This window comes from Thalia democratica, chromosome 1 (genome assembly GCF_965202585.1).
Source record: "Thalia democratica chromosome 1, ktThaDemo2.hap1.1, whole genome shotgun sequence".
NCBI classification, from domain to species: domain Eukaryota; kingdom Metazoa; phylum Chordata; class Thaliacea; order Salpida; family Salpidae; genus Thalia; species Thalia democratica.
Genome location: NC_139165.1, coordinates 55780941 through 55794529, shown reverse-complemented (window position 1 = coordinate 55794529; position 13589 = coordinate 55780941). Strand labels below are relative to the sequence as shown.

The window sequence follows — 13589 nt, the reverse complement described above, 5'->3', positions numbered from 1 at the left end:
AAGGAAGCCTTATGCATTCAATCTTTAAGGCCCAGTTTATGTAAGCAGAAAAGTTCGTATATCAAACTAGACTTTTTAAATCCTTAAATTAAATAACTTGAAAGTAATTGGTTTCTTAAAGCGTAGTTTTATTTTCATTATTAGTTTTTATCGCTTGTTTATTTTAGTTTGATTTTAATCTACCAAGTTTTGTTAGTACAACAAAGTTCTTTAGTATTAACATTTAGTTAATTTTTACACTTGATTATTACGTCATTTTATACTTTTTAAACTTTAACGTTGTAACTACAGAATAGTTTCATTTCAATTCAGTTTAATTTAGTAAGATACAATTTTTGAATAGACTTACTTGAAAATACTCAAATAAATTTAAGAAAAAATAAATTGTGTTTTGATCTATTTTTTGAATATGTTATGCACCGGAAAAGTCGTTTATATAAAATAGTTATAAAAATTATTTTAAATATTTTTATTTATCAATGTGCATAATATATCCCTAAGTAATAAAAAACAACAATATATTACATTTTAGTTTTTTATCAAAAGCTAAATGTAAAAAGGTTGCATAAGTATAAAACTAAAAGTTTAACTAGATAAAAATGTGTATAAAATTTTTTAAAACAAAACAAAATTAGTCTAATTTAAACAAGGATAATGAGAAATCAAATTCTCTTTGTTTGCATAATTCTGGCTTGTTTAATTGAATATAAATAGCTTCTATTTTAATTAAATCAAAAATGTTCGTGCAACTTCTTAAAACTTTGAACTTTGTCTCACTGTAATTATTACCACATTTAGATTTTTTTACTAAGTGCTCTGAAATTGATGATCTTTTTGTTGGGTTTAAGGTTGCAACTTTTCTTTTTGTTGCGTTTGAGGTTAAACTCTTTGCATAGTGCTATTAAATTTACAAAAGAAAATGAAGAAAATGATCAAATATCATTTTTAGATGTTTTAATCAAAAGAAAGGATAATAAATTCATAACGTCTATTTTCAGAAAACCATTTACTGGTCAATACCTTAACTTTCAATCATATTGCAGTAAAAGAAGAAAAATTGGTTTGATTAAAACCCTATTTCATAGAGCAAATAAAATATGTTCGCCAGTAGTATTTCAGAATGAACTTAAGGTTATAAAAGAATTACTAATAAAGAACGGATATCCTAATCCGTTGATTGATAAGGTATTCAAAACTGAATTGAAAAGACTAAATTACACAAAACCTTATGGACCAGAGAAATGTCCTGTTCTATTAATTTTGCCCTATGTGGGTGAAAAATCAAAACAAGTTGAAAGAGATATCAAGAATATGACAGAAAAAGTTTACCATGCATCTAAACCAAGAGTAATTTTTACATCTGCTGCTATCCTAAATCCTAGAGGTAAAGATCTAATATCCTACAAACACAAAAGTTGCGTGGTATACACGTATAAATGCTGTTGCGCAAACAGCTATATAGGACAAACTTCTAGGCATTTAGAAACAAGAATAAAAGAGCACGTACCTAAGTGCGTGAAAGACCATATCAAAAATCAACCGAAGAAAATGAGTAATGCAACCTTAAACGCAACAAAAAGATCATCAATTTCAGAGCACTTAGTAAAAAATCCTAAATGTGGTAATAATTACAGTGAGACAAAGTTCAAAGTTTTAAGAAGTTGCACGAACATTTTTGATTTAATTAAAATAGAAGCTATTTATATTCAATTAAACAAGCCAGAATTATGCAAACAAAGAGAATTTGATAAAATTTTTTGTTATAAAATCTACTTATTTTATTTTGTTATTTATAAAACAATACATATAATCTTAAAAACATTTTAATGGATTAAAAGAACAAGGTAAGGTAAAAATGCAAAGACATTACTTACTGAAATAATTATATCAGTTTAATTTATATATAAACGAGGTGAATAAGTTATGGAATTAAATTTAAAAAATATCAAAACTTTAATTTATTGTCTTTAAGCTTTTAAAAGATCATTCACTGCATATTTGTTGTATAAATCTTGCAATCGACAAGAATAAATAAATGTAGTTGAAAGTTAATAAAAATATTAACCGGCAAACTAGGAATTGGTATTCTTATGCAGTTACAAAAAATTATCAAGCTTAGTAACAAACTAACAAAATTGCACATCTTGTCATTAAGTAATATGTCCTGTAAATAGTAGAATACTTAAACTGTATAATTTAATACAAACTACTTATCAGTATAAATAAATACTGTAATAAAACATGTTAAAAATTTTTACGAAGTACCAAAAAAAATAATATAACTAAAATTAGAGGAGAATACAAACATTTTTAAAATTTCTATCACAAATCTACAAATTTTTTGAGCGTAGTAAAATAATTGATATGTAGTATTGTACACCGTTTTACATTTGTTAATACTTAACCTACTTAACCTCAAAAATTAACAATATTTTAGCTAAAATACCAGTTTAAAGTAAATTCATTTTTATAAAATTTGTGAAAGTATATTTAATTATTTTTTAACAAAAATTATTAAGAATGAGTAAAGCATGTATAGCTGGTTTTTATTAAAATCATTGTAGAAAAATGTTTTTTTATAACTTGATAGCAAACTATTAAACATCATTACAATAAGTACACCATATACTTTGCAATAAAACATTTCAAACCAGTTGTATCTCATCTTAAATCACTAATATATTTACTAGATTGAAACGATTGTTTAAATTACTTACTCTAATAGAATCATCTATTTGCCCATTTTCAAAACTTTCGTCAGACAATCTTAGTTTGTTTGGCTGTAAAAAAATTAAAAGTTACTTTCAGTTAAAACTTTATATAAATGATTAAACTAAAAATTTTTTCTTTAATTGATATAAAACAAATATATATAAACTGGTTTTTGTTTAAATCAAATATATGTTGTTCTACTTTGTCTATAAAGTATCGAGAACTCTTAACCAAAATTTAACAAACAATATGTTATTAACAAACTAAACGATTAACTAATCCTTAGAAAATAGACTTATTGAACATTTATACTGAATTCTATAAAAATTACTCAACTTTGAACTTGTGTATAACAAACAAACCAAACTAGAATCCATTGTTTCTCGAGCAATTTGCCGTTCTTCAAAACTGTAGTTTTCTTCACAACCTGTACTGTCCAAGTCTGTATTGTCAGCTTGCTTCTGTTCAGTATGTTATTACTCAAACTATGTTATGCAACAGGAATAAAACAAAAACATTCAATTTAAGTTCTAAAATCTCAACTATACCGCAGAATACTTAAAGAAATAATTTATTAATTATTTATTAAAAACTTATGTAAACTTAACAAAAAACTTTTAGGGTGATTTAAGTCTTTTTTTGGAAATATATTTATGGCATGCTAACATAAAATTTGCAAAAAAATTAATCAGGGTTGCTACAGATCAAGCTGAAAAAATTTCCTGATTTTACTAAATAAAACTCTTAATTAAACCGATTTAAAAATACATAACGAAATACTTAAATTATGTAAATGTTTAATCTTATTTTTACACAGGTTAAAACAAAAGTTCCTTTGCAAAAGCAATAAATTTTTAGAAAAAGCATTAGCAAAATACAGTTTTTAGTAATGATAAACTTTCTTATTAAGATCATGTTTATATCAAATTTCCTGACTTTTTTTTGAAAGACACCATTTTTTGCTGACTGTCTTTTTTTTTCTGACGTTTACTGATTTTCCCGACTTTGTGGCAACCCTGCTTAATTCTATAAAAATCACATTTTAATATTATAAATGTACCCTTAAGTTTCAATCTCTTTTTTTAGACTACAAACGTTTAAAAGAACTAAATTAATTTCTTTATTACCTTAATACCAGGTTTAACTTTTTTAGAACCAATCTTAACATCTTCAGTATTACAATCCGACTTGAATTCATAGTTCTCAGAACCTAACCATTCTCGTACGCTTCCTTTCTGATAACTAGCCAACTGCTTACTTTTTATTACACAACCTTTCTTTTCGCTGTTTGACTTTGCTGTGAACTCGATCATTTTTTTCTTTTCCTTTTTCTGTATATTCAACTGCTTATCAGAAAATTTTCTTTTATGCTCTTTTATCCAACTTGGATCTCCTATTGAGCTATTCGTTGCTGTTTGTAACAAGTAAAAACACATTAAACAATTTCAAAATACTAAACTCGAAAACTTACACATAACAAGAATGCTGATTTATATCAAGAAATTACTTTTTTTTATTAAAACAAGTATATAACAAGTATAGATTTAATTTTAAATATCCGGCTTGCCATTCTTTGAAGCTTAAAAATAGTCTTGAGTTGGATGTTAAGCTTATAAAATGCTAACAAACGAGTAATGTAAGTCGCAAGCTGGAAGATTAAGCTTAATACTAGAGTTGAGCTTATACAAAATAATTTACTTCAAAAAATCAAAACAAACTTTTTTACAAATTCATTTAATTATTAAAAATATACATTAAGTTTATCAAAGATTTAAACTTGCCAAAGTTTAGAACAAAGTTTTGAAAGTAAGCTGACTTTCTTAATTATGAAATTATCCTAACTAAAAAATTCAATTTTAACTACTATGAACTACATAGTTTTATAAACAAACTGATTAGTGAATCAAAATAAAAGGTTTAGTTGTATATGTAAGCAAGTATACAAAAAACATATGTTTACTTTTTTTTAATAATTTTTAACTTTAGTCTTTGGTAATGAGTTAACAATTAAACTACTAAAAATGTTGGTAATTACAAGTATTCAATGACAAATTATTCAACTTTAAAAGAATAGCTGTTACACGGTTGACATAGATTTTTGTAATTTTTTCGGAGTTTTTTTGAATTTCTTCCAGGTTTTTGAAAGGACAAGTTTTTTGTCCATTTTTGGTATAAAACTAAATTTCAGGTGAAAAACTGTTTTAAATATTATGAAAGTATTGAAATGATAATGTAATGCAACTTTTAATTTGTTTTATAAGTAATAAAACTTTAAAAACACAACAAAAAAGTATATCATAGATGTTTCATATCCAATCTAAATTTAATTATTTTACATGTTAAAATTGTTTAAAATCCCATTTTTTAGTGACTTTTTTTTCGAAAATTCAAGTTTTTACTTTTTTATTTTTAAAATTCGAGGTTTTTCCAAGTTTTATGGCAAACCTGTTATTAGTAAAATTCGATAAATGTAATAGATTAATATTACAATGAAATAAAGTTCTCTAAATAGCTTAACTTTATACACATTTACTATTTCTAATGATTGCATACTATTAAAAACTAAATTTTTCATCCTAAAATATGTAATTCTTTTATAAATGTTCTATAAATTTAGATGTTTCACACTTCTTTTTTTTTTACTGTAGTTATATAATTACCAGTTAAGCTAGAAATTGTCTTGACTAAGTCTGATGTATTTTTTAGTTATACTTTTATAAATATATCAACTTGAAAATGTTATGCTCTTTTTGAATACTAAGTTTTTACTTTTATTTAATTGCATGAAAAACTTATAGAATACACTATTACGTTTCTAATTGTTCTCCTTTTATCTTGTGTGTCTTCTGTTTAAAAGTCTTAGTTTTTAATGCCTGAGTCCTACGTTGCCAATGAAAATACCGAAATGACATAAGAATTATAAAAAAAAAACATTTCATAAAAAAGAATGACGATACTTTTTTTACTGAACATGAAATATAGTTCTAAAAATTCATACATGATTAATTAATATGTTAATAAAATGAATCAAGTTCTAACCAGATGAATAACCATCAGTAGAGTCAAAAACTGATTGGTGTGTTTTGGATCTATTTCTGTTCTTACGTACTTTGCTGATATCTGTTTTTATTCAAAAAAAAATTGAATAAAAAGTACAAAGATTAAAAAATTAGATTTTAGTATGAGCAATTTTTAGAAAAAAACTGTAAAATATAAAATACTAAAATCAATTATTCAATACTTTAATTTGGGCATTCCAATTCTGAACTAATGCAGGTTTTTAATAAAACAATATTTTTTGTCAATTTTTGGTATAAAATTAAATTCAAGGTAAAAAACTTCTTTAATAGTATAAAAATATTGAAATGATAATGTAATGCGTCTTTAAATGTGTTTCATAATAAACAAAACTCTAAATAGAACTAAAAAAAATTATTGCAGATCATAGTTTGTTTATATCTATTCAAAATTCAATTATTTTACTTGTAAAATTGTTTAAAACTCAAGGTTTTGTAGTAGTTTTTAATCAATATTCATGTTGTTTTAATTTTCCGAATTCCAGGTTTTACGACAACCCTGTTATAAAAGACAAGAATAGTTTTTAGAATTAGAAGCTAAACCTGGTGATTTTTTATTAACAGCGGAAGGACTGAAAGAAACCTTTGGGTTTTTTCTTTTTCTATTTGTTATATTCTTAGAGTCCTTGATAAAAAATATTAATTAATAAAATTATCAACACAGAAAGTTTATTTAACATTCGAACAATTGTACCTTTTTATTTTCATATGTTTCGGACGTTTTGTTTAATACTTCATCTGTTGCAAAAGTTAAATACTTAATTTCTTTTTTATTTTAAAAAAGCAACTAATATCTTAATCAATTGAAACTTTAATAATATCACTTTAGTATTTAGTGACGGTGCAAAAAAAAATATTTTGAACATAACAACTTTTAATTTTAATAGTTTCATTTAAAAAAATACATTTCAACATTTTATTTGTTGAATACATAGATATTTATACTTTACATTTTGCAACTTCTATTATATTTAACTAATTAAAAATTATAAACATAATGGAAGGTATTAGCTGTTTTAATACAAAAATAATATCTAAAAACACACTTTATTAAAGATAAAAATGTATATAAAATTCCAAATCAATGCACTGTAATTACTTTCTTGAAATACTTTATTTTACTAGACTTTTAAGTTATAAAGTTTCGTAATAAATATTTTAATAAAGTTTAACGGTAACTAAATACCCTTAAATGCATTAGTAGCCAGTAAAATAAAATGAACTATTAAATACTAATTATAGTACTATACAATATACAAGTGTATTCAAATGATAAAAGATTTTTTAAGACATTTAATTAATTTGTTTATACTAACGTTTACTTACTTAAATTAATTAGTTTTTGTTAGAATTATTTTGATTAAAACAATGATCACTTCAAGATACTAAATAAATAAAATATTCTGTCTTGAACACTTTTTTATAAAAACTAATTTTTGAGTACAATGAAATTAAAAGTATCTTAATAATGAAAGAGAACATAACAAGTAATCTATAACTTAAAAAAATAAAACTACAAGTATGAACTTTATATTAAATAATTAGGTCACTAAACTATTTTTACTTTTAAGTAAGAACAAATAAGTTATATTAAATTTATCAACAACATTTACTCTTAACAAATTTAGATCGCTCTTTTGAATTATCATTATTGTTCTTGACTGACAATTGGAAATTATTTTCATTTTCGGATCCACGTTTTGTCGTCTGTTAAGTATGTACTATTTGTTAATTACAATATTTATTCTAGTAACACAATATAAAGCTAAAAAATATATTTTTTCAAACAACATATCTAGCTATTGAGTATTTTCAAACAGAATATCTAAAACCAGTTAAAAATACTTACAAATGTTTAATTAATTTTAGTAATACTTTCTAATAAATGTCCTCAACGAAGCAAGCTCGTTGAAGTACAATAAATTGAGTACTTTCAAATTTTTATTGTAAAAAAATAAAATATATGTAAACATTATGTAACAAAAACAATTATTTTACAAAAACAAAATACCAATTTATTTTCAAAAATTCAAAAATATTCAAAAGGAATGATATATAATATATACTCATATTAAAAAATAAAAAATTAAGAATGTAACCTGATTGAAATGTTGAGAAACTTCAGAGTTTTTTACTATAGATCTAACTTGTGGAGAAAAACTGTTGCGAAGTTCCTATAGAAATTATTCAAATTTCAAACTTTTTCGACAATATAAAAGTATCACTTCTAAAAAGTTTCATAAAAATTTAGTTAAAATATGGCTTATGATTCGTACTTAAAATGCAATGAAAAACTTGACTACTTAGAAATTCATAAGTAACACACATTGAGAGCAGTATTAACTTGTTTAGGAACATTTTCTTTATCGACTTTATACAATGAAGGGCTTGGTTTTGGCTTGTTTAACTTATCATAAGTAATACTTTTTGGAGTTCTTTGTTGAACTATAGGTTTTTTGTGCTGTTCCGTCAAAACTGAACTACCTGTTACCAAAATAAAAGTCTGTTTTTTTTTTCTTACTAGGTTTATTTAAACTTTTTTTTAATTTAAAACAGTTAGGAGAAAGATAAATAGAAATATACAAGAAAGAAAATATATATTATCATAAATCAATTAATACTTCAAAACATATTTAAACACAATGTCAGTATAAAAAGATAAGTAACCAATGTTGCTTATATTTTCTTTACAGTGACTACTAGAAGAAACTGGTTTGACACTTTCTAATTCTGATTTTCTTACTCTGCGACTTTTTGTCGTACGTTTTGAGTTTTTAACCTTTTTATTAATTTCTATTGTAAATGCTAATTAAAATTTTTTTAATTAACTAGAACAGAAACTAACATTATTTTCCAAAACTTTTGTGTTAACTTTCGTAGCTCTAGTGTCTTTTTCATCCTTAGCAACTAAGATAAATTAAGAACTAGTTAAAGTAAATTAAATAATGTTAATAATAAATCACCATGTTATAAGCATACCTGTAGCACAATTAGAGATTCGCACAGCTTTTTTAACATCCTCAGTTTCTTTTATTATTGATTTTTTGCTACTTAAAAAAAAATTATATAAAATTTATGAAACCTTGGTTTTTGCTTGTAAAACTTAGCTAAAAAACGAACTGAATAAGTTGGCTCGTCATTATAAATGTATTAGGAGAGAAATAAATACAATTCGATTATATATATTGTTATTTAAACTGTTATCTATTTTAATATAAAACAACAAGTTAATTTCGATATACTTATTCAAAGTATTTTCTTAACCTTATACAACTTGAAGTACTATCTAAAATAAACAAAGCGTTAAAAATATAAACATATCAAACATTGAACTTATTTTTTGTATTTACTGATGCAGGGGAAAAAAATCACCAATAAAAACAATTGACTTGTGTCCTGGACCGATTTGCGAATTATTTATAAATCTTTAAACATTGAACTGAAAAGGGGTCCAGCAATAAAAGAACATTTAAGTCTCACAGAAAGCACCAGAACACAATAACAAGTTATATGTAATGCTACTTAACTGAGCAGGATTTATTTTTCATGTAAAAATACCAATTTTTTACTAATTTTGTCTTATATTGATATATTTTTATATGGCTATCTCGAGATTTAATCCCGCGTTTTCACCTTACTTGCTTTATTTCCTTACTTTTTAACTCATGTTTGCTTATTTATTTGTGAGTAACTATTTGTTAGTTTATTATACAGGAAAATACATGTAACTCATTTGTTCTATAAATTATATTTATACTATAAAACAAATAACTTTTAACTATAAAAATTCTTAAATTTTGACGATAAAAAATATTAAAATAAACAAAGATGTTTAAAAAAACAAATTTAAGAACTAGCTGGTGTTAGGTCAGTTATATTTTTTAGCAACTAAAAAACTATTTGTTTCTATTTCTGACACATACATTAAACAAAAATTCCTTGAAAAAAAAAATAAATTCGAAAACATATTCCAATATAAGTAATGTGTACAACTATTAACCATTTTTAACGAAAACTTACCTAGAACGTCATCAAACTTTCTTAAAAACTATTAGTCTTTTGAATTAAGTGAATTTATGCATCTATTTTAGTAAACAAATTAATCTTTCAAAACTTTTAAAAAGTATAAAAAACTTATACTTAAACCTACAACCTAAAAATCACCAGGAATTTTGTTTAAACCTTTAGGCAACTACTTACTAATATTAATTGTTTACTATTATTTATCGATTTATAAACAAAGTAAACATTAAACTAAAGTAGCTGTTTTATCACAGACAAATATTTAAAACTTATAAAAATTTATACAGCAGATTAATAAGAATCTTATTAATTTGATGTATTAATTTTTATAAGTCTTAAATATTTGTCTTTGATAAAACAGCTACTTCAGTTCAATGTATTTTTCAATTTGCAATTAGAAGCTTAAAAATACTAACTTGGTTTTTTTGTTTTGCTTTTGGGGTACACCGAAAATTTGACTCAAAGTTTGAGTTTCAGGAATTACATCTTTGGAAGATCTCACTGAACAAGTTTATTATTTTCATTATATTATAAATATCTTTATAGAAATATTAAAAAATAAAAATAATAAATTTATTTGATTATATAACAAAAAAAAATTCATTAATCATTCATACAATGATAATTTAGTAGTAGTTCTTAATTTATTTTTAGTACTTCAAAATTTTTACAGTATCAAGTACAGTTTAAATTTTAAAATAATGTATATAAGTTAAGTATGAAAGATTAGTAAAATTTTATTTTTTGATAAGTTCAGACAAGAAAAAATGTATTTTTTAATGATCAAAAACAACTTTTTTAGTTATAATATTTTAAGTATATTATAAAGTATAGTTATAAATTTGAAGAATCAAAAAACTGCTGCCTAGATTAGTTGTTCTCTAACTTTTAAAAAGCTGTGCACAGTAGTTCACTAAAAAAATGTTCACTATCTATACACAAAAACTACTATTACTATGACTTGGGTGTATTAATAATTTTAGAAAATATGTAAAAAATCGTAATGAAGTACCCAAACCAAATTTAGAAACTAAAATAAACTAAAGCAGTGCTTCTGAAATGGGGTTCCGCGGAACCTTAGGGTTACACGAAGCTTTTCGAAATTTAAAAAAAAATATTTATTTAATTAAACATTTTATGTTAAGTTAAAATTAGGGGTTCCGCGGAAAAGTTGAACTTTAGAAAAGGGTTCCGCCACTAGAAAAAGCTCCATAAGCACTGAACTTAAAGCATACTTAAATAAATATTTTTGTTGCTTTTCACAGAGTTGCCAAATGATTTTTGGCAAATTTTCTCCAGGTTTTTAAAATTTTAACCAGGTTTTTAAAAGTACTCATTTTTGGGTCTATTTTTAGTTTTAAGTTAAGTTTAAGGTAATAAACTGTGTTAAGTAGTATGAAAACATTGAAAAGATACTGTAAAACTACTTTAAATATGTTCTTTAATAAAAAAAACTTTTAATGATGACAAAAAAAAATTATCTATATGATAGATTTTTTGTGTCAAATCTATATTTTACTACTAAACATGTTAAAATTGTTAAAAATTCAAGGTTTTTCCAGGTTATTTTTCAAAATTTCTCAAAATCCCGGTTTTTCCAGGCTTTTTTGCAACCCTATTTCTAAGTATTCTGTGAACATTAAATTAATTTATTTGCTATCTAGTTGTTTATTTTTCACATTAATTCTAAATAAAACTACAAATAACTTTTAATTAAGATTATCAAGTGTTATTCGTGTTGTTGTGTGTTATACGACACCTAAAGAAAGTTTTTCTTTAAGCATTGTGAAAAACTAGAAATTTGCTAATTAGGTTTCAGGTGAACTTTAAACTTCAATATTCAACCTATAAATTTCAAACCATAGAGAGGTAAATCACTTTGTTTTACAACTTGATTTTATTTTATAGAGTTTTAACTAAGCTATAAAATGCTTTTTACAGATTTTTTAAATTCACAATAACTTTTAAGATAGCCGGTTAAAATTGAAGAATACAATAGGTTCCTCATAGGAGAAAACTAGAACAGCGAATAAATAGAAATCAATAAAAAAATATATCTCCTTCTACATTTTTTGAGATAAATACTACATTTTTTATGAAATCTTCCTTGTAATATATTTAAAAAAATGTTGTAACAAATTTAAAAAAAGTAAAAAATAAGAACTTTAAGACAAAAAAAAAAATTTATCTCAAGAAACGTAGGAGGGAATAGATTTTTATTGATTTCTATTTATTTGCTGTTCTAGTTTTCTCCTCCCATAAATAACCTATTTTACTCTCCGAGTTTAACGGGCTATATATCAAAAATTACTTTGAATAGTAAGAATATAAAAAAGGCAACTCGTAGTTTAGCTAAAACACTACAAAATATAATCAAATTATAAAAAATGATTTCCCCCTCTATGGCATTAAAAGTTTAATGAAATTTTAAGTTACTATTTTTTTCTAAAATTCCTTACAACTTTACTTTGACTACCTATAAAGTGCTAACAACTAACAATGAGCAAATCCTTCAGCAGGTCTCGAGGGAATCTTGAAATATTTCTGAAAATTTAAATGCATTTTACTAAGTATCAGTTGTAATAAATTATCATTTTTATGAGAATCGGTAAATTATAAAACATTTGTAAAATGTATTATAAGGTGAAGCTTAAAATTAAAACACGATTGCATTAAAATTAACGCATTAAAATACGATTAATTGCAACTTAAATTTTATGTTTAGCAAAGCAGTTAGTAAGCAACCAGATAACTTATTTTTATATATCCAAAAAAATTGTTAATGGGCTATCAAGTTACGGGTTTTGCACGGAAAATAAATCCTTTTGTCGGTGACTATAATAGGCTAATATTTTGATGTTTCTCTATAAAAGCCGCCTACATATTTTGATAGAAAATATTTTCAGCGCACGGTAAAGACAAGTTTATTTGCAAATATAAAAATACTTAGAGGTATTTATAACTTTTTCTCAAAACTAGGCTAAATACAGATCATTTTATTTGATTCAATAGAAAAATTATTAGCACTAATTTGTTGTCAAGTTATTTTATTCACAAAAAAAGAACAAGATACAAATCAAATAAAATTAACGAACTGCATTTTTTTTTGAGCACTCTTTATAGAGAATTACGACAAAAACTAAATTAAGATTTAACCAAGTTTATTTACACTACAAATATTTGCATTTTTGCAGATTAAGGCGATTTAAATATTTCGTGGCGAAAAGTATGAAAAAATAGTGATTTTGTTCTAACCAGGGTTGCCACAGATCGAGCTGAAAAAAAATTCCTGATTTTTCCTGACTTTTCTTTTTGACTTTTTGATCAAATTCCTAATTAAAACCGATTCTAAAATACATTACGAAGACTTGAAATTATGTAAAGTTTTCAATCTTAATTTTATACAGATTAAAACAACAGTTATTTTGCTGGATTCATTCATATAAATTCCATTGCACCATTTGAACCATCTGTGTACGATCGATTTATATGCAATAAACAGCATTTCTATATAAATAAAATTTCTTAATAAAATACTTCTATATTTATCACATAGTAAATACACACGTAAGATCATATAGGATTTTAAATTATTCTAAAAATTCAATTAAACGCTGAAAAAAAAAAGAACTGAAGAAGCAATTTTTTTTTAAATAACATTAGCAAAATGCAGTTTATAGTGATAATAAACTTTCTTATTAAGAGCATATTTATATCATATATTTTTGACACTTTTTGAAAAACCCTATTTTTCCTGACTTTTGTCATTTTCTCTCA

The 13589-nt window shown here is 23.9% G+C and overlaps 1 protein-coding gene across 1 annotated transcript in view; it reads right to left on the bottom strand.

The window, feature by feature from the left end:
• LOC145837780 (mutS protein homolog 5-like) overlaps nt 1-13589 on the bottom strand; it is a 41937-nt gene that overhangs the window by 10450 nt on the left and 17898 nt on the right. The window contains exons 4-11 of the mRNA XM_082945227.1: nt 12311-12356; nt 10229-10313; nt 8769-8839; nt 8635-8696; nt 5752-5832; nt 3840-4043; nt 3075-3173; nt 2718-2780 (exon numbers count right to left, since the gene is read on the bottom strand). Coding sequence (XP_082801353.1) covers nt 2718-2780; nt 3075-3173; nt 3840-4043; nt 5752-5832; nt 8635-8696; nt 8769-8839; nt 10229-10313; nt 12311-12356 — 711 coding nt within the window. The remainder of the gene's footprint in view (nt 1-2717; nt 2781-3074; nt 3174-3839; nt 4044-5751; nt 5833-8634; nt 8697-8768; nt 8840-10228; nt 10314-12310; nt 12357-13589) is intronic.